The 25,432-nt window shown below is 43.0% G+C and overlaps 1 protein-coding gene across 1 annotated transcript in view; it reads right to left on the minus strand.

The window, feature by feature from the left end:
• Positions 1–25,432, minus strand: part of MUSK (muscle associated receptor tyrosine kinase) — an 89,674-nt gene that overhangs the window by 56,619 nt on the left and 7,623 nt on the right. The window contains exons 3-5 of the mRNA XM_037902969.2: positions 19,537–19,688; positions 13,355–13,482; positions 12,617–12,758 (exon numbers count right to left, since the gene is read on the minus strand). Of these exons, the coding sequence (XP_037758897.1) occupies positions 12,617–12,758; positions 13,355–13,482; positions 19,537–19,688 (422 nt within the window). The remainder of the gene's footprint in view (positions 1–12,616; positions 12,759–13,354; positions 13,483–19,536; positions 19,689–25,432) is intronic.

Below are 25,432 nucleotides of genomic sequence, written 5' to 3' on the forward strand. Positions count from 1 at the left end.
ACTCCTTGTCTGAGGAGGTTGTGAAGGCTAGGACTATAACAGGGTTTAAGAGAGAACTGGATAAATTCATGGAGGTTAAGTCCATTAATGGCTATTAGCCAGGATGGGTAAGGAATGGTGTCCCTAGCCTCTGATTGTCAGAGGGTGGAGATGAATGGCAGGAGAGAGATCACTTGATCATTACCTGTTAGGTTCACTCCCTCTGGGGCACCTGGCATTGGTCACTGTCGGTAGACAGGATACTGGGCTGGATGGACCTTTGGTCTGACCCAGTATGGCAGTTCTTATGTTCTTATGTTCATCTGTACAATGGAGATGATCATACTTTCTCCTATCCTTTCCCTGTCTTGGTTGTCTTTTTTTAAAAATATTCCCTTGCTCAAAAATAATTTATGGATTTGATGCAGAAATTATTGGGTAAGGTTCTCTGATCTGTGTCATACAGGATGTCAGACTCGATCTTAATGGTTCCTTCTGGCCTTAAAATCTATGAATCTTGTCTATTTACATCGTGAGGTCTTTAGGGCATAGATTGCTTCTTACTATGTGTTTGTGGAGTGTGACAGATGTGAATTCTGGGAAGCGTAAGGAGTTCAGAAGACTATTGAAATGTGCCAGAGAGGCATGGAGTTTTGGGACAATAAGTGTTAAGCGGGGGGAATCCCTGAGGAACAGTTAATCCAAATTCCACAACTCTGATTATACAAAAGCACGGCCTATTTTGTATCTAGGGCCTGAGGAGAGAGCCATCAACTGGCGATTGATTATCTGGTCCTGGAGACTGGAGATAAAAGGCCCAAACTGTATCAAGAAACAGCTGAACTGTCCAGTCAGGGTTCTGGTTCCTGATCCAAAAACTGACATGAACATGTAATCAAGTGGGCAAACCCAGTTGTGGAATTGGAAAGAGTGACACCTATCAGACCCCTCAGTTGGAGCTGAGGTAGGCTCTGGTCAGCTTTTAGCACGCGTGTAGGCTCTTTTATTGTTCTTAATATTTTTTCTCTGTAATGCTTTTACCTTAAGAATCAATGTGCTTGCTAAGAACGAGCTGTGTGGTAACTTTTAACTGCTGCAATACACTGGTTAGAGCCCTCAGAGAGAAAGCAAAGCACAATGTTGGCCTTCGGTCTGACTGGCTTGCTGGGGATATCACAGTGTTAGGCAGCCTTAAAACCTGTCAGGAGGGAGAAAGACGTGGGTCACCATACAAGAGAGGTGATGGCTGAGGAGCCAGAAACCATAAGTGGATGCCCTTCAGGGACCACAGAGGGGAAATACAGATGCAATTACCCTGAAACTGAGACATACAATTTCTAGTACAATGGGGCAGTGCCTATAGCCACTACTGCAATACAAATAAATAAATAAATAATCAAATGTCATAAGAGAAGGTGAATTGTGCCTTTATAACCCTCCTCCAAAGATAAAAAGTGTTTTCCAGCACTTTAAGTCTTTTCTATCATCTCCAGTGCATTTGACCAAAGAAAGAGGATAAAGAAAGTAAAATAAGATCATTAGTTTGTGAGAAAGCACTTCTTGCATTACTTGCATTACTTTTGGGGTCTGATCTCTTATTGAATGTCCCTTTGGAACATAGGCAGTTCTTTTTCTTTTCGGCAACAGAAAAAAAGTGAACCTGTGCGAGATCAGGTGGTATTTGTGTTGACACAATCAGTTTATTTAGCACAATACATTCCCGTCAACTTTATCTGTCCTTCTGATTAAAAATTAGTTCTTCCTCTTGCCACCATCTCCCCTTTGATAAGTGGATAATTCCTGAACACTGCCTTTTTTCCTGGCTGGAAGCACTTTGCAGACTATGGGAAAATAAAAGGTACAAAGAAATGAACATATGCTTGTAGTTGGTGCTATTTGATGGGATGCTATTAATTCACTGCTGGAGTACTAAATGAGCTGTAAAGGCCCAGATCAGCAGAAATATCATTCAAGCGCAGTCCCAGTGGCTCTCTGAAGAAACAACAGCAACGTGAGAAACACATTAAGATCCATAGTCTGGCTTTGGAAGTGAACGTGCAGCCCTGTCTTGGCTTTAGTGGGAGCCATATGTGCACATTCAGAGCCAGTGTATAACCCTGTAAGTTTAGTATTTCTCTGAAGAAACTATAAAAGCAATTCTTAGCTTGGCCCACTGCAGTTTGTGTGGGATTCAAAAATGACTGGTGTTAATGGCCTGAAATAAGGTCCAGGGCAGCAGCTGGACCCTTCTGAGCTAGTCATTATCCTTTAGAAAGTGCCTTGGGCTACAGCTGTGATGGTTTCTCCAGTTAATGGCTGTGGCATGTACCAGCTATGTTTATAAGAAGTACACCATGTGTGTAGCTGAACATGCCATACCTGGCTCATCCTGTTACTTGTTTGTTTCCTATTTAAATAAATATCACTGTCGTACAACACTGAGGGAGGGCCTGGAGTGGGTCCAGGAGTGAAGGGATGCTCCTATCCTTTTTATTGCCATGTTCATACTTCATACATAGGGCTTGCCTAGGGAGTAGCTGTGCTCTAGGGACGGACAGCTTTCTCAACTGAAATTTATTTCAGTGTGACCTTTTAATGACTGGTGACTATTGGTCATTCATTATGATGATGCTTGAGTCACAGTTTTGTTTCTCAGGCCAGCAGGGGTTAGGAGCCCTGGGTGGAGAATGTACCTTTTGGCCCAGACAACATTATCTGGACAAAACTTCTAAGCAGCCAGAAAAGGATGACCCGGGATGTAGGAGACCTATGTTCACATCCTTGCTATGCCACTGGCTTCCTGTGTGACCTTGGACAGGTCGCTTAGCCTCTCTGTGCCTCATTTCCCCATCTGTAAAATGGGGATAATAGCAGTTCCCTGCCTCCCATGGATGTTGTGAGGATAAACACATTAAAGAATGTGAGGTGCTCAGATAGGGGCCATATAAATATGTAAAGAAAGAAAGATAGGTAGGCTAAGAAGCCTGAATGAGAACCCCCGATAGAAGCCCCATCCATCCCACCTCAGTAGAAAATTCCTCTTCCTAGTCACTATGGTCCCCACGGCTGTGTGGCACTGAAGAGAACAGAGTGCCGTGATCACGCAGAAATTGGGCGAAGGAAGAGTGTCACGGGCTGCACTCTATGCCCCAAATACAGACGTGCAGGTGGCCCTCTGAACCACTCCCATCTGAAAACCCTGCCATGCATTCTGCTCCAGCAACCATACTGTACACACACAATTATCTGCACTCCCAATGTGCATCTTTGTCACACTTATTTTTGACAGTAATTTCTTGTGTCAGCCAACTTATCTATAATGCAAATTTGTAAAATACACAAGGCTCGGCTTTTCTGAGACCAGGAAGTAGTGGAAGCAAATGAACATTGTTACAACATGTGTCCTCAACCTGTCTGTCAAATTGAAAAGTGACTGTCTGTTGCATCTGCAAGTTCTCAGCCCCCTTAGCGCCTTGGTTAATGAAGGGGGAAGGGGAGAAATTCTCTGCAGATGTAGAAATAGCATAATTTTTTTTTTAATCTCCATTTCAGCTTCTTGCTGATCGTCCTCCCTGAAGGAATGATTCACAGAGCAAGCCCGTCCTATTTTTAAGGGCAATGCAGGTCTCACAAGTGGCTTGTGGGGGAACATTTCTGCGGGCTGTGGCAGGGCACTATTTTAGTAGCTATAAATAAGCAATAAACTGCGAGCACCAAAGGGCTTCTGTCTACAAGGGATGGAATTTTAAAAAAAGTACCTTCCAAGTAACAGGATGTGAGGCATACTGCTCCTCCCGGTGTGTTGATTGATTTGCCTTTTATCATATCAAATAGCAGCAGAACAAGAAGTGGATTAAGACCACTTTGAATTAGGAATGAATGAATCTGCTTGGATCATGTCTGAGTGAACCTGAACTTTGCCCATCCTTCAAAATGAAACATTTTCAGCCTGACCGGAAATAGCCTGTTCTCATGAGATTTTCAGCCCAATCCTTAGAGATCAAAGAAATTTAGGTACACAGCTACAGCCTGATACCTATTAATAGTATTAATTATTTGTATTGTCGTAGCACCTATGAACCCAGGACCCCATTGTGCTAGACACAAAGTCCTACTGAAGTCTCCACTGGGTTTTCAGTCTGGCCCCTGGACCTTTCAGTGCTTGTTCCAGCTGAAACACACCTTTGAGCCTAGTGAGTTCTGCTGATCACTGAGGCCTGGTCTGCACTAGGAAATTAGGTCAATATAACTACGTTGCTCAGGGGTGTGAAAAATCCACACCCCATAGCAACTCCATTGAACCAACCTAGCCCCTGGTGTAGACAGCGTGAAGTCGATGGGAGAATTCTTCCATCGACCCAGATGCAGCATTTTATAAGCGTAGACAAGCCCTGATTAACACAGGCAAGCCCTCCATGTCATGCCACCGTATGAACAATGGTTCTACACCTATAACCACAGCCCCCCAGGATCTATGGCAACCTTGAAATAATTCTGTGGCAAGGCCCCTGGATTCTGCAGCACTGTGGTCCCATAGACGGGGGATTCTGTCTGATAAATGAAAAAACGGAGGCTTTTACTGAGTTAAATACAAATGGAATAACAGAATCGGCACAGTATTCCTTGTGCTATTTCATGTGATATTAAATTCCATTTACATGACTTTTCCCTATATTTTTAATATTCAGTGTGTTGTACTGAAACCACACAGCTTCACTGTATGTGAAGGGGGAACGCGAGAGGTTTGGCAGATGGGTGGGAGGCAGGTAGGGCTTTTGGCACCTGAGAAGATATGGGAGGCAGTTTGGGTTAAGCACGGGTACGTCGTTCAGGCATTTTACACATTAATTTGTTTTCAAGGAAATACTCTCTTCACAGGCAGTGCTCAGCATATACTGTAAAAATAAATTGGCCCAATATAAAAATACAACAGATAGATAGATAGATAGATAGATAGATTAGACAGATACTTCTGTAAACAGTTACTTCAACACTGTATTGAGTCCTTAGGCTTTTGTTTTTTTCATGTTGGGAAATTTTTTTTAGAGTGCGAGATATACAGCACAAGGGCAGAGTACTTGAACCATCTTCTCTTTATACCTTCTCTGTGTGTTTAAAGAGATACTTATTTTTCCCTAGAGGATTTTGAATCTGTACAGAAAATGATATTCAAAAAATGTAACAACAGCCATACCATATGCAAGGACGGCTGTTCTGAATGTGTAATTAGCAGACGCACACTAGCTAAGTGGCTATATCTATCATACTAGGTTTACTTCTGTAATGCAAAAGGTTCAAATCCTGCAGCTCTATGGATGACTCATCATTTTTAAAGATTAAAATGACCAAGGGTTTTTTTTTAATTTGTTGAATTTATTTGAACATGTGAGTGCACCATTAATTCCAGAAATATGGGACTAAAATGGCTTTACAGACAGGAATGGATTAAACCCAAATGAGGCCTGGATCAACTCAAATAGCCTGACCTAAAACGTCCTTGCAAAAATAAAAAGAAAGTTCCCGTTGCTCTTTCTGTCTACCTCTCCCTACATTGTGTGGGACCAAGGGAGTCCTTCCTCTCCATCCATGGCCTGGGAAAGAAAAAAAGTCCAACAGCCCCTACAACCCTGTGATCCTGATTCTTTGGTCCACGCAGCATGGGACCTGGGGTGAGGGAAGGAAAGGAGGTATATTCATCACCACAGTGCCCCCTGATACTCAGGGCAGATGGAACTAGTTTGGTTTCTGTTGTAAATTAAAGCAGCCTTTGGGCTACCCAAATGTATTCTGGCTTGCTGCAATTTCTGGGGACCACTAGATCAGCTGGGAATTGTTGAAATGTAGCACACTCTGACACACACAGGATGACCATGCCACTCTGTACCGCCGGAGATCTTCTGTGCTGCGCTGTATTGGCAGCTTTAAGGTTTCTTTGTTACATCGGGCAAAGCAAAACAATCTCATCAGAGGCCACAGTCTGTCCCTGGGTCTTTTGGGCTGAGAACCAATGATGAAAAGTCTCTGAGACATACAGAGATCAGACAGAGCAGGGAGCATGGCTCTGAGTGGCAGCAGATCCTGTGGTCTACTGAAAGCAGAAGATGGCAACAATTTAGGAGCAGGAGGTTCTGTCACAATATGTGGCCCAGATGATGTGATAAGCTGGCCCTGGCCTGAATCCACCAAAATAACTATACTGCTCCATTTTGGTGTTGCCACATCGGCTATTATTTACAGCAGATGTCATGTATTCTATGAATATCAACTATCAGCATCTCGTTTTATAAGATAACCAGAACATGAGGTGGAAAGTCTTTAGAGGGATTTATTTTTCACAAAAATATTTTTGCTGGCCAACTTCAATGCATACTTTTCATAGAAAGGGCTACATTTATGCTTGGTGGATCCCCATTGATTTCTGGACCCACCCTATTAGCTGAATCAGCAATTTAGGACTGATGCCTGGAAAAGTATCACTGCAAATATTAATAGTGCAGTCACTGAGAATATAGCACACACAGTCTGCAAATACTTCTCTTGCATTTGTCACATCCAGGACTGCACAACAAATAAAGGAAGACGCAGGTGAATATTGCATTTTTTAACAATTTTTTTGGCCCATGCAAGCGCCACGTTTATCCAATTATCAGAAAAGGGTTAAGGATTGCGTTTTTGACAAAACCTAGGGCCATGCCCTGCCCTCAATCTGCACTGATATAAATGAGAAAGCCATGCACGCAAGGACGCAATGCCTGCGTATGCATGTAGAGCCCCTCAACGTTCTGGGCTGTTTGAAACTGAGATTCTCCTTTGGGACCATCTCTACTATCCCTGGAATGAAACCATAAAAATAAGCTCCAGTGTGCCATGACGTCTCTAAAGAGAGACACCATCACATTCCAGCCCCCTTGCAGCATGATTTTATTACTACTGGCCATGCTCAAATTGTAAAAATAGTTTCTGCCCTTCTAGTTACTATTTCAGTTTATTTAGCATTGTTACTTCCAACACTCTCCTAACAAATGCTTGTCACTTGTGTTCCTTCCCACCCCCCTCCACCCCAACCGGAGAAGATCAATTCCTGTATCTCCTTTGTTCAAACCCATCCCTACAGCTTTTGCTGCATTTAGATGTTTTCCTTCAAGTTGGGTGGCGGGGCGGACGGGGAGGTTGAATTCTGCAAGCCCTACTTTAGTGAACTGATTTGCGTGCCTGTACTGAGTATTCCAGCTGGAGCCTTTGGATCTGAATGTGATCATTCATTGTATTAGCATGATTCATGATTCAAATCCTGCGTGTTCTTGTGGATGTACCATGCAGTTCCATGGGAATTCCATCATTGCTTATCATTAGTCAATCTCCAACTGTAATGAAAGCTACTGAATTGTGTTATGATGAACCAGATGTATGGCTGTACACTAATATTGATGGCAGAACATCCACAGGAATATCAGAGCCAGCAGAATAACATTTGTGGAATTACTTATTTGTCCAATTTCATGGTATTTTTCAAACAAATTATTCAGTTAACATTCTTCCCTCTTATTCACCCAGTTCTATAAACTAGGATGAATTTCAAATTTTGTGAAATTCTTCAACTAAAAATCAGCACAATTAATTTCATCTGAAGTCAGTGAGCCAAATTCTGCTTTCAGTTGCATAAATGTAAATCTGGAAATCTCCATTCATTTAAATGTAACTAGTTTGGATTTATGCTAGTGTAAATGACTGCAGAATCTGGCCCAATGAAATAAATTATAATCAGTGCCTGAATCAGGGTTTTCAAGCTATGTACAAGAAATGTAACATGTTATTTTGTATTATACATGCATTAGTTTATTCTGCTACTGAAAGCAATGCATTCATTATCTATCAAAATATATTTATACTGTAGTCGGAGAAGTAGCAAGAGCTATTGTTAAGGTTCCATAAGCATTTCCATTCTAAAGCTCTGTATTTAGTGGTTCAATAACTTTAGGAAAGTTTGATCCTTGCGGGGCTTGGATTCAGAAGGCAGGTGGATTATTCTTCAAAAGTTTGAGTGAGAACTGTTCAGCCAGTTTTGAAAATAAGAAAAATAAATTAAAAAAACAGACTTTTTATCTCATAAAAAAAAATCTTCAAACATTTTTTGAATATGTCTAGTGCTGAAATGTCCGGGGGAAGAAAGCTGAAATTTGACAGCAAGCTAGTCCTTAGAAAGGAAAAATACCTTTGTGTGTTCTGGTGAAAACTAGTTTGACTTGCCTTTGATTTTGGGGTGGGGAGTTCTTGCAAGCACAGTGCAAATGATCTGGGTTTTTTAGTCATTTTTATAAAAAGTATGGGTGAAATGCTGGCCCCACTGAAATTAACGGAAAAACTCCTATTGACTTGAAGAGGGAGGTATTTCACCTGCAAAATAAAAGTGGGTTGCACTGAAGATGCACAGGCTATGCAGTAAGGCACAGATAGAATGAGGAAGGGTTCCAGAGGAACTCTACCTCATTTAGGCCCTTATCCTACTCTACAGCTGGCTGACTTTTTTCGCTGAAATGTTTTTGATGAAAATAGGCCAAAAAATTAACAATGCGGGGGAGGAGGGGTGGCAAAATCATTATTTTGGGGGAGGGAGGCTCACAAAAAATTAGAAACCAACATTTTGGGTGGGGGGGAGGGTTAGGTTCTGGTTTGTGTCAAGAAACAGAAAAAACTTCCATAGGTTATTTTTAGAAATAATAGTTTTATTTTACATTTCTTGCAAAAAATATTTGGTATTTTTTGACCAACTCTATCCATTGTCATTCATTCCAGTGGGGGCAGAATCAGGCTCTAAATTCACATCAGGTCATGCCCCCGAACATGGAAGTGCAAAGAACATAGTGTTTTCAGTTTTAATTTAATTTAATTCTTTAACCATCCAGCACTAAAAGTTTTCTGCAACTTTGAGAACCTGATGTTCCTTGGTGCTGATTCAGCGGGGTACTTAAGGATGTGCCTAACTTTAAGCAGTAAATACTTCCATTGAATTCAATGGGCATTAGATTAATCCCTCAAGCAGTTAGAAATTTATATGTTGCGAATTGTGCCTGAAACTAATTCCAGGCCCAATACTGAACCCATAAAATTAGAAGCTCAGGAGGAGCCTCTTTTCAAAATCAGGACCTGCATGATCTATATTTAGCATGGTATTAAACATATTTGTATTACTTTTGGAATGTGCATTTGTTCTGGGATTAAATGTTGATAGTATTCCAATCATTCTCGGTAACTACATTTTAATATTAATGAATAATATACAGTCCAGTAATTTCAGTGAATGGTTGTATCAAGATATCAGCTAAGAAAAACTATTTTATTTCTGTTAAGGAAAGGTAATCTAGAAAAAGTATTTCCATTAGTTTTCTTACATAAGCTCCAATGGACGGTAGTGAATACACCCGAATGACCTAGTTGAGGACTGATTGCCTGCACCATGCCATTTTAGATTATTATTCACCTGAAGCTATTTTAAAATTGTGACATCTGGGGAAAATACTAAAAATAGTGACAACTAGTGTGTGGGCCAGGCCATAAATCAAACTACTGAATGCTTAAGGAGGTGTGGTCTGTGCACACGCAACTCTTGTTAATGTTTGCTGGAGTTGCACCCAAACACTGGAATGAGAAACAGATTCTTATGCACTGCAGGATTTTTATTTTCAGATTTTGGTAGCTGAAAAGTAAAACAAAACTAAGGCCTGAAATAGGGTTGCCAGGTGTCCGGTTTTCTACCAGAATGACCAGTCGAAAAGGGACCCTGGCGGCCGGTGCTGATTGGATTGGTAAAAGTCTGGTCGGCAGCGCACTGGGGCTAACGCAGGCTCCCTGCCTACCTTGGCTCCACGCGGCTCCCAAAGCAGCGGCATGTCCCCCCTCCGGCTCCTATGCATAGGGGCAGTCATGGGGCTACGCACGCTGCCCCCGCCCCAAGCGCCAGCTCTGCAGCTCCCATTGGGTGGGAACCATGGTCAATGGGAGCTTTAGGGGCGGCCCCTGTGGACGGGTCAGTGCACAGAGCCACCTGGAACGTGCCTCCACCTAGGAACCAGAGTGGGGACATGCCACTGCTTCCGGGAATTGCTTGAGGTAAGCGCCACCTGGAGCCTGCACACATGACCCCCTCCATTGCTCCAACCTCCTGCCCCAGCCCTGTTTCCCTTCCTGCCCTCCAAACCCCTCAGCCCTAGCCTGGAGCCACGTCCTGCATCCAAAACCCCTCATCTCTAGCCCCATCCCAGAGCCTGCACACGCAGCCAGAGCCCTCACACCCCCCGTGCCCCAAACCCCTCCCCCAGCCCTGATCCCCCTCCCGCATCTTGAACCCCTCAGTCCCAGCCCAGAGCACCCTCCTGCATCCCAAGCCCCTCATCCCCAGCTCCACCCCAGAGCCCACACCCCCAGCTGGAGCCTGCACTCCCTCCAGCACCCCAGCCTCCTGTCCCAGCCCTGTTCCCCCTCCTGCCCTCCGAATCCCTCGGTCCCAGCCTGGAGCCCCCTCCTGCACCCTAAATCCCTCATCCTCGGCCCCACACCAGCAGGACCCCTCACCCCCACACACACCCCAAACCCCTGCCCCAGACCGGTGAAAATGAGCGAGTGAGTAAGGGTGGGGAGAAAGAGTGATGGGGGGGGCGGAGTGGGCGTGGTCTTGGAGAAGTGGCAGGGCGGGACCTCAGAGGAGGGGCAGGGCAGGGCGGGGCGTGGTGTTCGGTTTTGTCCGAGTAGAAAGTTGGCAACCCTACCCTGAAATGAGGTATATTATATGGGTACCTGGTCAGAAGAACCAAAGCAAGAGTAATGAACAGCATTACTTTGTTAGTATAACATACATTAATGGAATATGAAGGAATAGTTTGTGCACGAGCACTGAGCTTTCATTAATTAATTAACCACTATTTTTTCTTGTTTTAGAGATTGGATGTATGCAGAGTTCTTTGCAATGTGATTTTGCTGATTAATTCTCCACTGGTTGAATTAACAGGCACAAAACAAAATATAATCCAAGCACCCCAAATTTTGGTGCAGTTCCAACACAGATTTAGACTCCGCAGCTGGCTCCTATGGTCCTGGAGCTTTAAAACTTAAAACAGGTTGGTCCTGCCCTGTAGGGGAAGTTCCACTGAATGGCACTGTGTTCCTGGAATCAATCAATTCTTCACAGGCCCTCATGGACTTTATCTCTACAATGGGCCCAAACCAATCAGCCCCAAACACTGGAGAAATTTAGACCTAGATCCAAATGTGTTGGATGGCCACATGTCTGTCATGGTTTCAGACCAAAACGCCAGATATGAACCCTGCGGCAGTCTGGATCTCTAGTTATAAGAAAACACTTTTATCTCTGATTCAGTGTACTGCAAGATCTTTTGATATACAAACAACTTGTCCGGTGAAATCTTAATTGCAAATGTGTTTACTAAGCAAACAACAAACCTACATTAACTTGTAATTCCATGCAATGGGCCACATCCTGCTCCCAATGAGGTCAGTGGGAGTTTGGGAGTAGGACTGCACCCTATATATGGGAAAATGTCCTCATAAGGCTAAATATAGCCTCCCCTGATGAAAACCATGATATAGCCTGCACTGATCAAAACCACGCAGCCCCAAAACTAGAGTTACTGGAAAAATGGACAGCCCCTTTGCAGCATGGGGGTTCCATTCAGAATGGGAAATGCAAATTGGCTCAACCATTGGATTAATCCTTCCTCCACCACTGACTATCATAAAGCACTGCTTGACCTAACTTTCGTTATAGTATCCAAGAAATCAGAATGTTATTAGCTTTTTCAGTCTCTCTCTACTGCAGTCTGTTGCTTTCAGCACACTGAAATCGGTGATAATTTATACCAGAGGGAAAACACCCTGTATACGAGTAACTAAACACCACAACAAACAAAATCAATCCGGTGTCCAATTGAGCAGGAGGAAAATGTACAAAGAACTGTTCCTTGAAGAGAACTGTTCTGTATTCCTGAAGACTCAATCAATTCAAATAAAAAACAGGAGAAAAGGATGGAAATGGCAGTAATAATAATCACGCTGCAATCCTTTATAGTAAGCTCAGAAGCAGTGCTGCAACATTTTGAACTGAAGACAGCCCTGAGTGAGCACTTTCCAGCAGCCCGCTTTCCGGAATCAATCTGGAGCGCCAACATTCCCCACCCTGGCCAAGCTAGAAAGATATAGGGTAGAATCACAGTGAGGCTTTACAAACCAATATATGGGAATGGCTAGACAAAGAAAGGGGAGATACATCAATTACTTATTTCTCTGTAAGGCAAATCTGGTAGTCTTTACATAGCCAAAATTCCCACTGAAGTCAAAGGGTCTGCAGGAGCTGGCCCTCATAAATCATCACTTTCACCATCAGCAAGCAACGGGAAAACATACTTGCTGATTTGCGTTTCCTTTGCTTTTTCTTCACTCCTGGACACGGAGCCAACGCTCCCAACCTGAGTTTTTCTTTGCTTGCCCTTCTCTAGCCTTTTGCACCCGCTTTAACATACGCTTTTGAATAACAAAATGTAGGTCCCATTTATTTCACTGGAAATTGGATCGTGTTATGACTGAAAGATCTTTAAATGCTGATAGTCTGGGTATGAGGGTCACTCACCTTCCACCTCCATTGTGACAGGTTTCGAATAGGCTGTGCCCAGGCTGTTCTTTGCTACACAGCGGTAATGTCCTTCATCTTCTCTTTGAACATTATGGATCCTTAAACTCCCTGATTCCAGAACAGCAATCCGAGCATTTTCCTGCCAGAGATGGGAAGGTGGGAGTTGGGAAATAGAAAAATGAATAGACTTTAACGTGTTGCGTCAAACAATTAGAAACTTTCATTTACAAATGTGGACTTTCCTACAGGAATTGTTAAGTGAATTCCAAAATACCTTTTAACAGTGCTAGAAGTAAATGTTCACCTTTGAACAAGACTTATGAATTAAGGAATTTATAGCTAGAGCCTCCAGTCCAATAAGTTCAGTTCGTACTGTTCAAGCCATTCACTCACCCAATTTTTTACAAATAAGGGAATAATAACTTCAAAAGGCTTGTGAATGAATATCTGCAAAGCAGATGAGTACATTTTATTCACAATTAGACTCACAAACTCTTTTTGGGTTATATTAGTTCAGATCTACTATTAATTGAAAAATGAGATAGAGAAATTCCAAAAAAAAAAAAATTCTATATAGGTAGAATTACCCCTAAACGAAAATCTTGTTTTGACATTTTCAACATGACATCTGTGTCTCTTTAAATGCTTCTCTGGCAGAATTTACAAATACTTGGACTGATTATGTCGTCATATTTTTAGCATGCAAGTGATATTTTAATTTCATTCTCTACTCACCTTTAGAACAGTTTCTCCCTTGATCCAAGAGACAGAAGGTTTGGGATTCCCCATTGTAGTGCAAGGAAGAACAGCCTTTAAGCCTTCTATTATTTTTACATTTACAGGAGGACGAGTTATTTTAGGTTCTAAAACAAAAAGGCCAAAATTAAATCTGAACAGCAGACAAGAGACACAGTTCAGATACACTCAATACTATTCTTTATCATCAAAAATCCCCTGTCTGCATCTCTGTACAAATAGCCTTTATTGCTGTCACCAAGGCCCAGCCCTCAAAGGTATTTAGGTACTTAAAGTCTTGGAAGATCTGGGCCTAAATGACAGAAGAACCAAGAGAGTTCTTGATAGGCATGTAATTCCACTGAAAGAAATAATTATAAACTATATCTACACCCTAAAATGTTAAATCCAGGTAAACGACACCAAATCAGATACCCTAGTATAAATTATTCAAATTATTGAAATTTGACACTGATCTGAATTCGTCAGATCTTGGGCAGAGATCCAGATAACAATCTCTCCAATGCTCAAGAATATTTGTCTTCAGGGTTTTTGCTTTGTCCATTGTAAAGAGAGCATTTACTGTGAAAGTTTGGGTCTGGATTCAGACTTCCTCAGTGTGTCCAAATGCAGAGTTTTAGATCAGGTCCATCTGTAACCCAAGAAGAAGGGTGTGTGACAGGAGTATTAACATTTGGATAATCTGAGCAGGCCCGCCGATGGGGGGGCAAAGAGGGCAACTGCCCAGGGGCCCAGGAGATTTAAAAGGGCCTTGGGGCCCCCGGCTGTCACCGCTGGCAACGCAATGGAGCTAAGGCAGGCTTTCTGCCCGCCCTCACTCCACGCTGCTCCCAGAAGCAGCAGAACAGCCCTACAGCCCCTGGACGGGGCAGGGGGTCTCTGTTGCGCTGCCCCCCCACCCCGAGCGCCGACTCCACAACTCCCATGGGTCGGAGACGTTGCCAGAGGGGTCTGCCAGATACTTTCGGGAGCCGCCCGAGGTAACTGCCAACCCCCTGACCCCCTCCCGCACCCAAACTCCCTCCCAGAGCCTGCACCCCACACCCCCTCCCGCACCCCAACCCCCTGCCCCAGCCTGGTGAAAGTGAGTGAGGGTGGGGGAAGAGCGAGCAAGAGAGGGAGGGGAGATGGAGTGAGCAGATGGCGTGGCCTCAGTGAAGGGGCGGGACAGGGGGCAGGGCAAGGGTCTTTGGGTTTTCGCAATTAGACAGTTGGCAACCCAACCAGGCCGGCATGTGGAAGCCCTGGCCATGCCAGAAGAGCACGCCCATCAGCACAGCCAGCAGCTCGCTGGGCACCAGCCAGCACAGGCGCAGAACCGCCCAAATGTCAGGCGGACCGCGTCTGCGTGGATGTGGCTTGTGCGTGCGTGGGGGCCCACGGACTGTTCTGCCCTGGGGCCCAGAATTGCTGTCGGCGGGCCTGATAAAACCCAGAGCAACTGAAAGATTAACTTGGGTACAGTTAGTTTTGTGTTCCTGGAAGGTAAACGCGACCTTGGAAACTTTAAGTTTTGAAAAAAAATCTTAGTGTCTGTTTTTCTAAAACATTTGAAGTTTTGTCTTCCATGTTCTCTGGGAGGATTTTTATTTAATTCTAAATAAGTAATAAAATGGTTTCAAAGATATTTATTTTCTCATAATGGCTATAATCCAGTGCCTATGGACATCAAACACTCTCCCATTGATGTCAGTAGGCACTGGATTAGACCAATAGTTAGCAAACCTTCCCATGCCTAAAACTCCTGTTAATGTTAATGTGTTGTCTGCATGCAGAGAGTCTTCAGGATCCGGCCCATTAACTCACAGATGCCCATTCATACTCGTATATGTAATAGCAGATACAAATCTAGCTTCTGATTTTGCAAACACATGTAAATCACTGTAGGCACCTGATTATTCCCACTGAGTTCAACAGGGCTATTCAGGTGTATAAGTATTTGCAGGAATCAGGCCCTAGCTATGAAGAAGGGACAACTACACGTATAGAGCAATGCTCAAGACTTTTTGAGATTGTGGATAAAAAAGTCTGTGCTCACGTAGTACGATGCGGGCTTATTTGTACTTTGCTCTGAAATAAATCTGGTTACTAAAATACAAGGGAAGATTATGTTTAAAGGAGCAGCACTTGAAGGATTGATGCACAACATTGCTAAGAGGGGCTACTTTATTGCTTTACCAAGGGTTTTTTAATCCCTCACATAAAGGCAGATTCTGGTCCCCATACTCATGTGGAGTAGTACGTCACTACACAAATAGCCACTTTGACTGCAACATGGGCATAGTGCTACTCAAGGTGAACAAGTGTGGGAGAATCAGCCACACTGAATAAATCAGGGCCAGATCCTCAAGGTTATTTAGTTAACTTCCCTTGATTTCAATGGAATTTCGGAGTTTAAGTCCCTGTGAGGATCTGGGCCATGCTATCTGATATGCTGTACTCAAATAGCATATAGTACCGAAACAGAACATACTTGGGAGTGCCATATAATTATCTTGTGGAACTCAGGGCTGAAGGATATTCAGCACCATGTATACCAATGGCATCAATAAGTAAAGCTCATGCTAACATTAAATAATAAGACAAATGAGACGTAGTAACTTCAGAAAGGAAGATGTGCTTATGGACCAAAGTGTGGCTGGCTGCCCCTGCGTAGATGCACTTGTGGGGGACAGCAAAGAAGGGAGTACTTTGTCTTCCCTCCAAGCATGCTGACATAGGAGGCAGCCAAACTATATCCCCAGCGTGCCCTTGAGTGCTGGACTGTTTGGCTAGTAAAGGCTCATCATCTTAAAGGGCTCTGAGGCCCGATGGCACACAGAGGCAGCGACAGGGAGAATGCATGCTGTGCCTTTCACCGTAAGTACCACTGCTCAGTGGGCTCCTTCCCAGTTCTCCCTCTCTGTGTACAGCTGCGCTTGGGCGAAAAAGGGGACTGTCACTTTGGCATCACACCTCCCTCCCAGTCCTCCCAGAGCGTGCTTCTCACCGCAAGAGCCAAAATGCGGCCCTGCATGAATAAGAATAGCATCATAGTTACAGTAGTTAGACACACTGTCTGTTGTGAAGGCTAGCAATCCTTGTGCTTCAGGGCACAAACTGATCTCCAGATGGGGTCAGGGAGACATTTTCACAGCAATGCACAGTTAGGTTTATTATGAAGGTTTTATGCCTTCCTCTTCTAAAGCATCCGGTAGCAGACTCTTAGTGGATGGACTCTTCGCCTATTAGATGTGAGAGTGTGTATGATCCTATACATAAAGCAAGAACAGGAAATTGAAGAATATGGCTGTATGCTGTGTAGTCTCTCCTGAGGCTTCTCCAGAGGTTGTCATGTCTGGGTCTCATTCTCACATTTACGTGATTATTTTTAATAGCAGTGGGTGGGTTTCCTACGAGGTGATTAACCAGTTGGGTTTTCACCTCTAGGTGCCTGGTTTGCATCTAATCAACATATTTTTTTCAAAAATAAAAGATAGTGGCTTTGACTGAAACTCCTTTGGGCAATATTCTGTACATATTTCAAGGCCTCCATAGCTTGTTTGGTACGGTTTGGCTGCATTCTGCTGGAGTAGTTCCTGGTGGTGGAGATGACTAACTGTGGAAAGACTCTACGATCCCACATTGCCTCATGTATACAGTCTCTTCCTTCCAATCTCTTTTCTCCTGTAGGCTGCCAGTTTCCCACCCCCAACTCTCAAATAGACTCTTCCTCTCAGTCCCTCTCTACTTCCCCTTTACACTAGCTAAAGATTTGGTCCATGACTTTTTTTTAATCTGCTATTATCCCTTCAGACTAGAACTAGGCACAGTCTTTCCATGAGTACAATATATTTCAGGTAATAAGCTGCTTCAGATTTTTTGTCAGTGGGATGTAGCTAAATGTGAATTCACACGCCAGTATGATGGGAAATGATAAACAAGGTCCAGCCTTCTGATTCACACAAAGGTTGCTGAAACGGGGGCAGCTGTTTGGATTTCTTTGAAGTCAGTTTTTAAAAAAATCTAACCTGCCACCGTGGGGGCTGGGGAATGGTGGGTTACGCCATTCAGTTCGGAATAGGGCACTCCTGTCCCCCTCCGTAGTGGGTGGGAGGACGGTCATCACATTGCTGTTGTGTTGCAGAGATGCGCCACGGTGGTAGGGGCATCATTCCGTCCATTGGGGGTGGATCTTAAGACGAGTCCTCAGCAATCTCCTAGATGAGCTCCACAGTGAAAATGTCAGCTGGGGAGGAATAGCCTTTTTGATCTGTAAACCATTATAACAGTCTTCCATGGTTGTCAGTCAGGAAAGATAAACCTACCCTACTTTACGGTTTTGAGAGTCACAGGAACATACCATGGAAATTTCATTTGGTGCCTGAAGCTTGGGCAGCTAATTTTTTCTCTCTCTCATTTTCCGTCCAGGTACTGTAAGGGTTTCTATTATTGTCTGTCAAGAAATAGCTGGGGAACTCATTAGGGATTGGATGGTCAGAACAAAGAACATGGTCAACACATATGCATAAGCAAAGACCCAAACATGGTCACTTGTATGCAAGAAACACTGACTACATTTGCCAGATGTAGAAACCCCATGCAAAGCCAGAGGTGTGCATACAGATATGCAAAAATCGAAAGTGCATCATGTGAGACTGTAAATTGTCCGTATTGTGCAAAGAAAGTTTTTTTTTTTCTTCTCCAAATGTAAGCGGGGGAATAGTCCCGCTACTGTGGGGAACTTTCCTGGCTTCTGTACTACCCCGGTGAAGTAGGCTACCGAAAGGATCTGAGTCCTCACTCCCCCTTCCTTTACCCAGTGGCCTCCCTGCCCTTGAGGGCTCCCCTTCCACTCTCCTGTCTGGCAGAGTCCTCGTAACCCCAACAAGGCTGGGCCCAGGATTCCTGGGGGGGCTCGACCCCCAACCCTGCTGTGGTCACCTAGGACAGGGGCTAGGGTGTCCCCACTCCGGGGTACTCTCTCTGCACTGGGCACTTCTCTGACCCACTGATCATTACATACAATTTAAAGCAAATGCAAGTTATTTAAATCAACAATTAATTTTAAAAAGAATAAGGAAAAATGGGAAAGGTTAAAGGAAACACATCAACCCGCTCTGCGGCAGGGAACATCACAAACAGTGTCCCTGGAACGTCAGGGCAGTTCACAGTCTGTTCCTTGTAAGTCCCAGGCCTTCTTCTCAGGCCCTAGCTATGCTGCAGGGATGCTGTGGGTTGGACACTTGCTCTGGTGGTGGCCACATGCTCTCAGGCTCTAAGTGGTAGGACCCTTCTTCCCAGTGTTGCCCCCGCCCTGTCGGGGTTACGATCCAAGCCTGGCCTGCAGAGCCTCTTAGCTGAGGCGTCTCCCTGTGCTGGGCCTGCTGCCCAGGGTCCCCCTCGCTCTCCCCAGCTGTTCACCGCATCCAGCTCCGGACTGCTGCAGCCCCAGCTCCACCACTCGGTCTCTGCATGGCTGCTGTTGCTCTGCCTCCAGCTCCCTGGGCTGCTTCTTTGGCCCCTCTGGCTCTGGTTGCTGCAGCTCTGCTCCCAGGACAGGTCTGCTCTGCAGGCTGCTTCTGTGACTCTGCTCCCAGCACTGACCTTCTTCCTGGGCTGCTTTTCTGGCCCCTCTGGCTCTGGTTGCTGCAGCTCTGCTCCCAGGACAGGGTCTGCTCTCTCTGGGCTGTGCCTCTGGCTTTGGAGCTGCAGCTCTGCTCCCAGGACAGGGTCTGCTCTCCCTGGGCTGCTTTTCTGGTCTCTCTGGATCTGGCACGGCTCTGCTCCCCAGCTTAGCTTGGGCCCCTGCTTTCTCCTTAGCTCAGCCCCACTTTGTCTGACCCAGGCAATTCCAGCTCACACGGAGGACGGGGCCTCCTGACTCTCTGATTAGCCTGCCCACCCTGTCAATCAGGTTGACCTGGAGCATTGGCCTCTCCCCACTATTCCTGGGGACTATCAGTCTCAGGGTCCTGATTCCCCATAGACCCTTCCCCTTTTAGTACTGGGAGCTAGCCAACCAAAACACCCCCACTGAATGTTAGTAAGGGGGCAACAGTCCCCTTACACAAATAGTAGCAGAATGGAGTCCTAAGCGTCTGCTAGATTAATTCAAAAGGAGAGATCAGCTTTTATCATCTACTCAGTTTAATTGTGTTGAAAGGGCTCCTCCCACTTACTCATTTTCACCTGTAAAGCCCCACAGCTTCTTGCAGGCATTCCAACTCCATTGTCAGCTGAGCAGCAATATACTCCGTCATCGCTGTCCTCTACGCTGAGAATGGTCAGAAGCTGCCCATTTTCTTGTATGCTGTATCGTGTATCAAACAGCCTGCAGGATACAGTGACACGTTGGTAAGAGCAGAAGATGTACAGTATAAATCTGAACTCATTCCAAGTCATCAAACCCACTTCAAGTTTAGCTTTGTCTCGTGGTTCCTAAAATGTTGAAACTTCTAAATGTAAGGATACCAATTTAGTAGCAGTTCTGAACACTCTTTTATCTAATCTGTGGTATTTCTATAATATCAATCACTGTGAAATATAGGTGTTGAGTATCGAGGACTATTATCCTGAAGTGGATAGACAAGCACAGAACCTTGCATCCACTTGAATCTCCAGTAGTCTTCACCAAACTAAGTCATATTTTGAGTGTAGCTGAGGGGCATTTGACTTCGATGAGGATTTGTCTGTATAAGAGCTACACCTGGTTGAAAATATTTCATCACAGCTTTTGGACAAACAATGTCTTTTCAACTAAATGGAAATTTTTGTGAAAAGATGTTTGTTTTGTCAAAATTGTTCAGGTTTTGAGTAAGAAAAAGCCAAGCAATTTTAAGTTTCTGGCATCCAAAACAGTTTTTATTTTGTTTTAAACCAAAAAAAAAAATTTTTGGTAATTTTTCATGAGAATAAAAATTTGCCATCCATCTCTAATAAGGACTACAAGATCTGAATGTGGTTATAACTTAAATGACAACTGGATCTGGCCCATCGGTCTTAGCGAAGGAAAGGAAATTCCTAAGGCCACCACAAAGCTGTGAAGATTTCCATGTTTTGGAAGGAGAAGTGGTCTGCTAGACTAACTATAGTGTAGCAATACAAAATTCCTAGGGGAGAGGAAGGGGCTGTTTTGTGGTTTTCCTTACAAAACTGCAAAACATAACAAACTTTGCAGTCATTTTAATGGTGCAAGATTTCTCCGGATTGCATCAAATATCCTATAGCCATCAGTTTGTGAGTTTTACATCTTTCTGTGACCTTTTACAACTGCGTTCATGAAAACAGCCCTTTGTTTGGCCAAATGTCACTGAAAGAGGGGTTCTTCTGCCAAGCAGGCTTAAACCCCCAAAGCCTTATTTGCCCTGTTTTCGTTTAATGTTTAAAATATTTTGCATCATAAGTCTAAATTCACCATTTAAGATTTTATAGGCTCAGCTTTCCAAAACTGAAGTTAGATACCGCTAAACCCACCTTTAAGCATAAGGAGCTATCTCTGCTCTCAGTTGCACCTGTGTAAATCCAGACTAACTCTGTTGAAGTGAATGAAACCCAGGAGTGAACTTTGGACCCCACTGAAGGCAGTGGGAGTTTTACTATAGATTTCAAAGGGATCAAGATTGGATCCTCAGTTTGAAGCTCTGTAAGAGCCTGATCTTATTGATATCAGTGTAAGCTTTGCCATTTATTTCAATAGGCTCAGGATCAGAATCTAAATGAGAGCAAAATATAAAAGAAGATTACCAGTAGCATACAGGAGACACAATTGGGATGGTTGTCACTGCATATATAATTAATTATAACTAGGGCTGTCAAGCTATTAAAAAAATAATTGTGATTAATTGCACAATTAATCGCACTGTTAATAATATAATACCATTTATTTAACTATTTTTGGATGTTTTCTACATTTTCAAATATATTGATTTCAATTACAACAGAATACAAAGTGTACTGTGCTCACTTTATATTTATTTTTATTACAAATATTTGCACTGTAAAAACAAAAGAAATGTATATTTCAATTAACCTAATACAAGTACTGTAGTGCAAGCTATTTATAATGAAAGTTGAACTTACAAATGTAGAATTATGTAAAAAAAAAACTGCATTCAAAATAAAACAATGTAAAACTTTAGAACCTACAAGTCCACTCAGTCCTACTTCAGCCAATTGCTCAGACAAACAAGTCTGGTTACAATTTGCAGGAGATAATGCTGCCCACATCTTGTTTACAATGTCACCTTAAAGTGATAACAGGTGTTCACGTGGCACTGTTGTAGCTGGCAACGCAAGATATTTACGTGCCAGATGCACTAAAGATTCATATGTCCCTTCATGCTTCAACCACCATTCCAGAATATATGCATCCATGCTGATGACGGGTTCTGCTTGATAAGGATCCAAAGCAGAGCGGACCGACGCATGTTTATTTTCATCATCTGAGTCAGGTGCCACCAGCAGAAGGTTGATTTTCTTTGGTTCGGGTTCTGTAGTTTCTGCTCTTTTAAGACTTCTGAAAGCATTCTCCACACCTCATCCCTCTCACATTTTGGAAGGCACTTCAGATTCTTAAACCTTGGTTCGAGTGCTGTAGCTATCTATAGAAATCTCACATTGATACCTTCTTTGCATTTTGTCAAATCTGCTGTGAAAGTGTTCTTAAAATGAACAACATGTACTGGGTCATCATCTGAGACTGGTTTAACATGAAATATATGGCAGAATGCAGGTGAAACAGAACAGGAGACATACAGTTCTCCCCCAAGGAGTTCAGTCACAAATTTAGTTAATACGTTATTTTTTTACCGAGCATCATCAGCATGGAAGCATGTCCTCTGGAATGGTGGCCGAAGCATGAAGAGACAAATGAATGTTTTGCATATCTGGCACATAAATACCTTGCAATGCTGGCTACAAAAGTGCCATGCGAAGGCCTGTTCTCACTGTCAGGTGACATTGTAAATAAGAAGCAGTCAGCAGTATCTCCCCTAAATGTAAACAAACTTATTTGTCTTAGCAATTGGCTGAACAAGAAGTGGGACTGAGACTCTAAAGTTTTACTTTGTTTTGTTTTTGAGTGCAGTTATGTGACAAAAAAAACCTACATTTGTAAGTTACACTTTCATGATAAAGAGATTGCACTACAGTACTTATATGAGATGAATTGAAAAATACAGTTTCTTTTGTTTATCATTTTACAGTGCAAATATTTGTAATAAAAAAAATATAAAGTGAGCACTGTACACTTTGATTTCTATTACAACACAGAATACAATATAATTGAAAATGTAGAAAAATATCCAAAAATATTTAATAAATTTCAGTTGGTATTCTATTGTTTAACAGTGCGATTAATTGTGATTAGTTTTTTTAAACGCAGTTAATTTTTTTAGTTAATCGTGAGTTAATTGTGATTAATCAGCACTAAATGTAATATATAATACAATATAATTATATGAATACATAATATATGAATAATTTATTTTTGATAATTTTTCCTTTTTACTGCATCTCTTATGGCTGTCACAGAACAATGGTACATCACAGATTTTTGTATTTATTTTTATTAATCACTCACACAGTGCCATTAGTTCACATGATGCAGTACAGCCAGAGAGCAGCGTTAAGCAAGTAATCAAACCCTTATCGCGAGGGCTTAAAATCAGTGGGCACAAGCTGCCCCTGTATGGGACAGTAAAGTACAAAGCAGAAAAATAACAGAGTCTGATGCAGTCAATACAGATTTCTGCATTGTAGAATAGGTGTGTGATTTAGTGTATATGTTTTGGAGACTGTGCCAGCCATAGTAAAAGATGTTGTGAGACTAAAGCAGTATTTTTCAAGGATAGCAATTTCATCAAACTCAGCTTTGCAGTCTGATCTGTATGCTGGCCAGATACATGTCGTGAGTAGCTACACTTCAGTGGGTTTACTGAGAATTAGACATGTTACCAGAACTGCCCTGGCAGCATTATAAAACTATCTTGGCTGTCTGAGTACCAGGAAAGCTTCCACACTACTGCTTTGGTTGGACAATGAAGCAGGAGGTGAGCAAATGGAAAGTTTTTATGCTCAGCTGTTCTGTGTAACCACAATTTAAATAAACCCATCTAGCACACACTGACGAGTCATAACTGCCAATAAATAGTTTCAGGATGTTGGTTAGTTGCCTTTCCTAGTTCTCCCTAGGAAAATGTAGGAGTTGACAAAGTAGGGTGAAAGATACAAACCCTAAATAGTGCTCAGGAAGGACGGTTTTATGGCTAAAGCACAGGAAAAAGAGTCAGGAGATCTGGTTCTGTATACCTGTTACTGACTTCCTAAGCAAGTCACGTAGGCTTAAATCCTCAGAGATATTTAGGCACCTAACTCCCATTTGAAATCAATTGAAATGACCTAGATGCCTTTGAGGACGTGGGCATTAGGCCCTAATTTTCAAGGACATGATTTTCAGAGGTACTGAGTAGCCACAACGCCACTGGGTACTCAACAGTACCTCTGATAATCAGGCCCCATTTGTTGCAGAGTGGGCCTCCGATAATTAAGGCAATGTCTTTCAAAAATGTAACCTTACCTGCTCAGTGCTTCACTTTCCTTAAGCATAGAAAGGAAATAATGACCCTTCCTTACCTCACGGGATTGTTGTGAGACTGAATTCAGTGCTGTTTGTAGAGCCCATTCTGATTCTTGGAGTGAAAGTGCTACAGAAGCACGGGGCATAGCTCTCCGCTGGCTGGCACCTTGTATCATCATTTACACATGTGCAAGGGGAGCGGGAAAATACTACAAAATCAGAATGGGAGCATTCTACACTCACCCAGGTGTAAACAATCACACAGGGTGCAAAGCAGTGGATTCCTGTTATTCAGGATTCTAACCTATGACCCTAGTCTATCGAGTTTTCTGTTGGAAATGCTACCCCAAGTAATGTCTGCATAGTTGAAGTTCATACTGCAGGTTCTAAAGCAAACATGTGTGGCTTTACACTGTGCTTTACGAATGTATTAGCTACCTTGAGTTAGTCGGCCAGCAGCTAACTAAAGGCAGAAAACTCTACTATATATGTCAATATTCAGTGACCCTAGAAAACAAGGAATACATAAGGAGCTGCATGCAATCTAATCTCATCACTCCTTATTCTGGCATTGTTCCCATTGCATTCAATTGTTTACATATTGTTTTGTTTTGAAGTTATCTGTCTGTCCAGTGTCCTTGAGCCTTGGCAAGGGAAGAAGCTTTCAAAAATAAAATAATCAATATGTATTGTGTGTAACAATTAGCGTCTGTGACGTTTGATTTTTTTACAAATCCATTGGTTTGGTTCTCTTCCATTTAGCAAATATTTCTCCCTCCCTGAGTTTGGAGTGCAGTTAGTTGAAATAGTTTCAGTTTATATAATGCCCTGTCTTCATGCCAAAACTTTGTATCCACCAGCACCGACCCTGAATGTCAGGACTGCTCTGGAGAAAGCTATTTTGTTTCTGCTGCAGAAACACCAGGAGAAGAACAAAGAAACAGATGTGCTTGGTCGCACAAAAATAGGCTTTTCGAGGATTTTTTGGCAGTTGTGTAAAACATGCATGCTCTGTCTAATTTAGTATCAAAGTGATACACCTTTTGGGAAGGTGATTTGAGTTACTGGAGAAGGAGATAGTGTACCACTTAGTGTCTACTTTTCTGTATACTCTCAGAGAAGGTGTGTGGACCTATAAGGATTGGGGGTTGGGGATGATGTGACCCCAGTCCTGATGTATAAATGGCATCCCCCAGGCTGTTTCTCCCTTCAATGCTAGTTTTATTGATGGAGAAGGAACTAGAAGATAGGTGGTTTGATCTGAAGATTCTGTTCATGCGGATTTAGGCCCTTGTTCTGCAAGATGCTTGGCACAGTTTGGGGGCTTTAGTACAATTCTTGCAGGATTGAGATTTGGGCTAAAGAGGACAGTTCTCCTGCAGTCACTGAAGCATGAATTCTAAAATCTTGTGTGGATATACATATGCAGTTTTAAACAGATTGATAGGACTTTTTTTTAATATTCTAAAATGGTCGCACAAACAGTCAAATCTGCCTGC

The sequence above is a fragment of the Chelonia mydas genome, chromosome 5, assembly GCF_015237465.2.
Source record: "Chelonia mydas isolate rCheMyd1 chromosome 5, rCheMyd1.pri.v2, whole genome shotgun sequence".
Classification (NCBI taxonomy): domain Eukaryota; kingdom Metazoa; phylum Chordata; order Testudines; family Cheloniidae; genus Chelonia; species Chelonia mydas.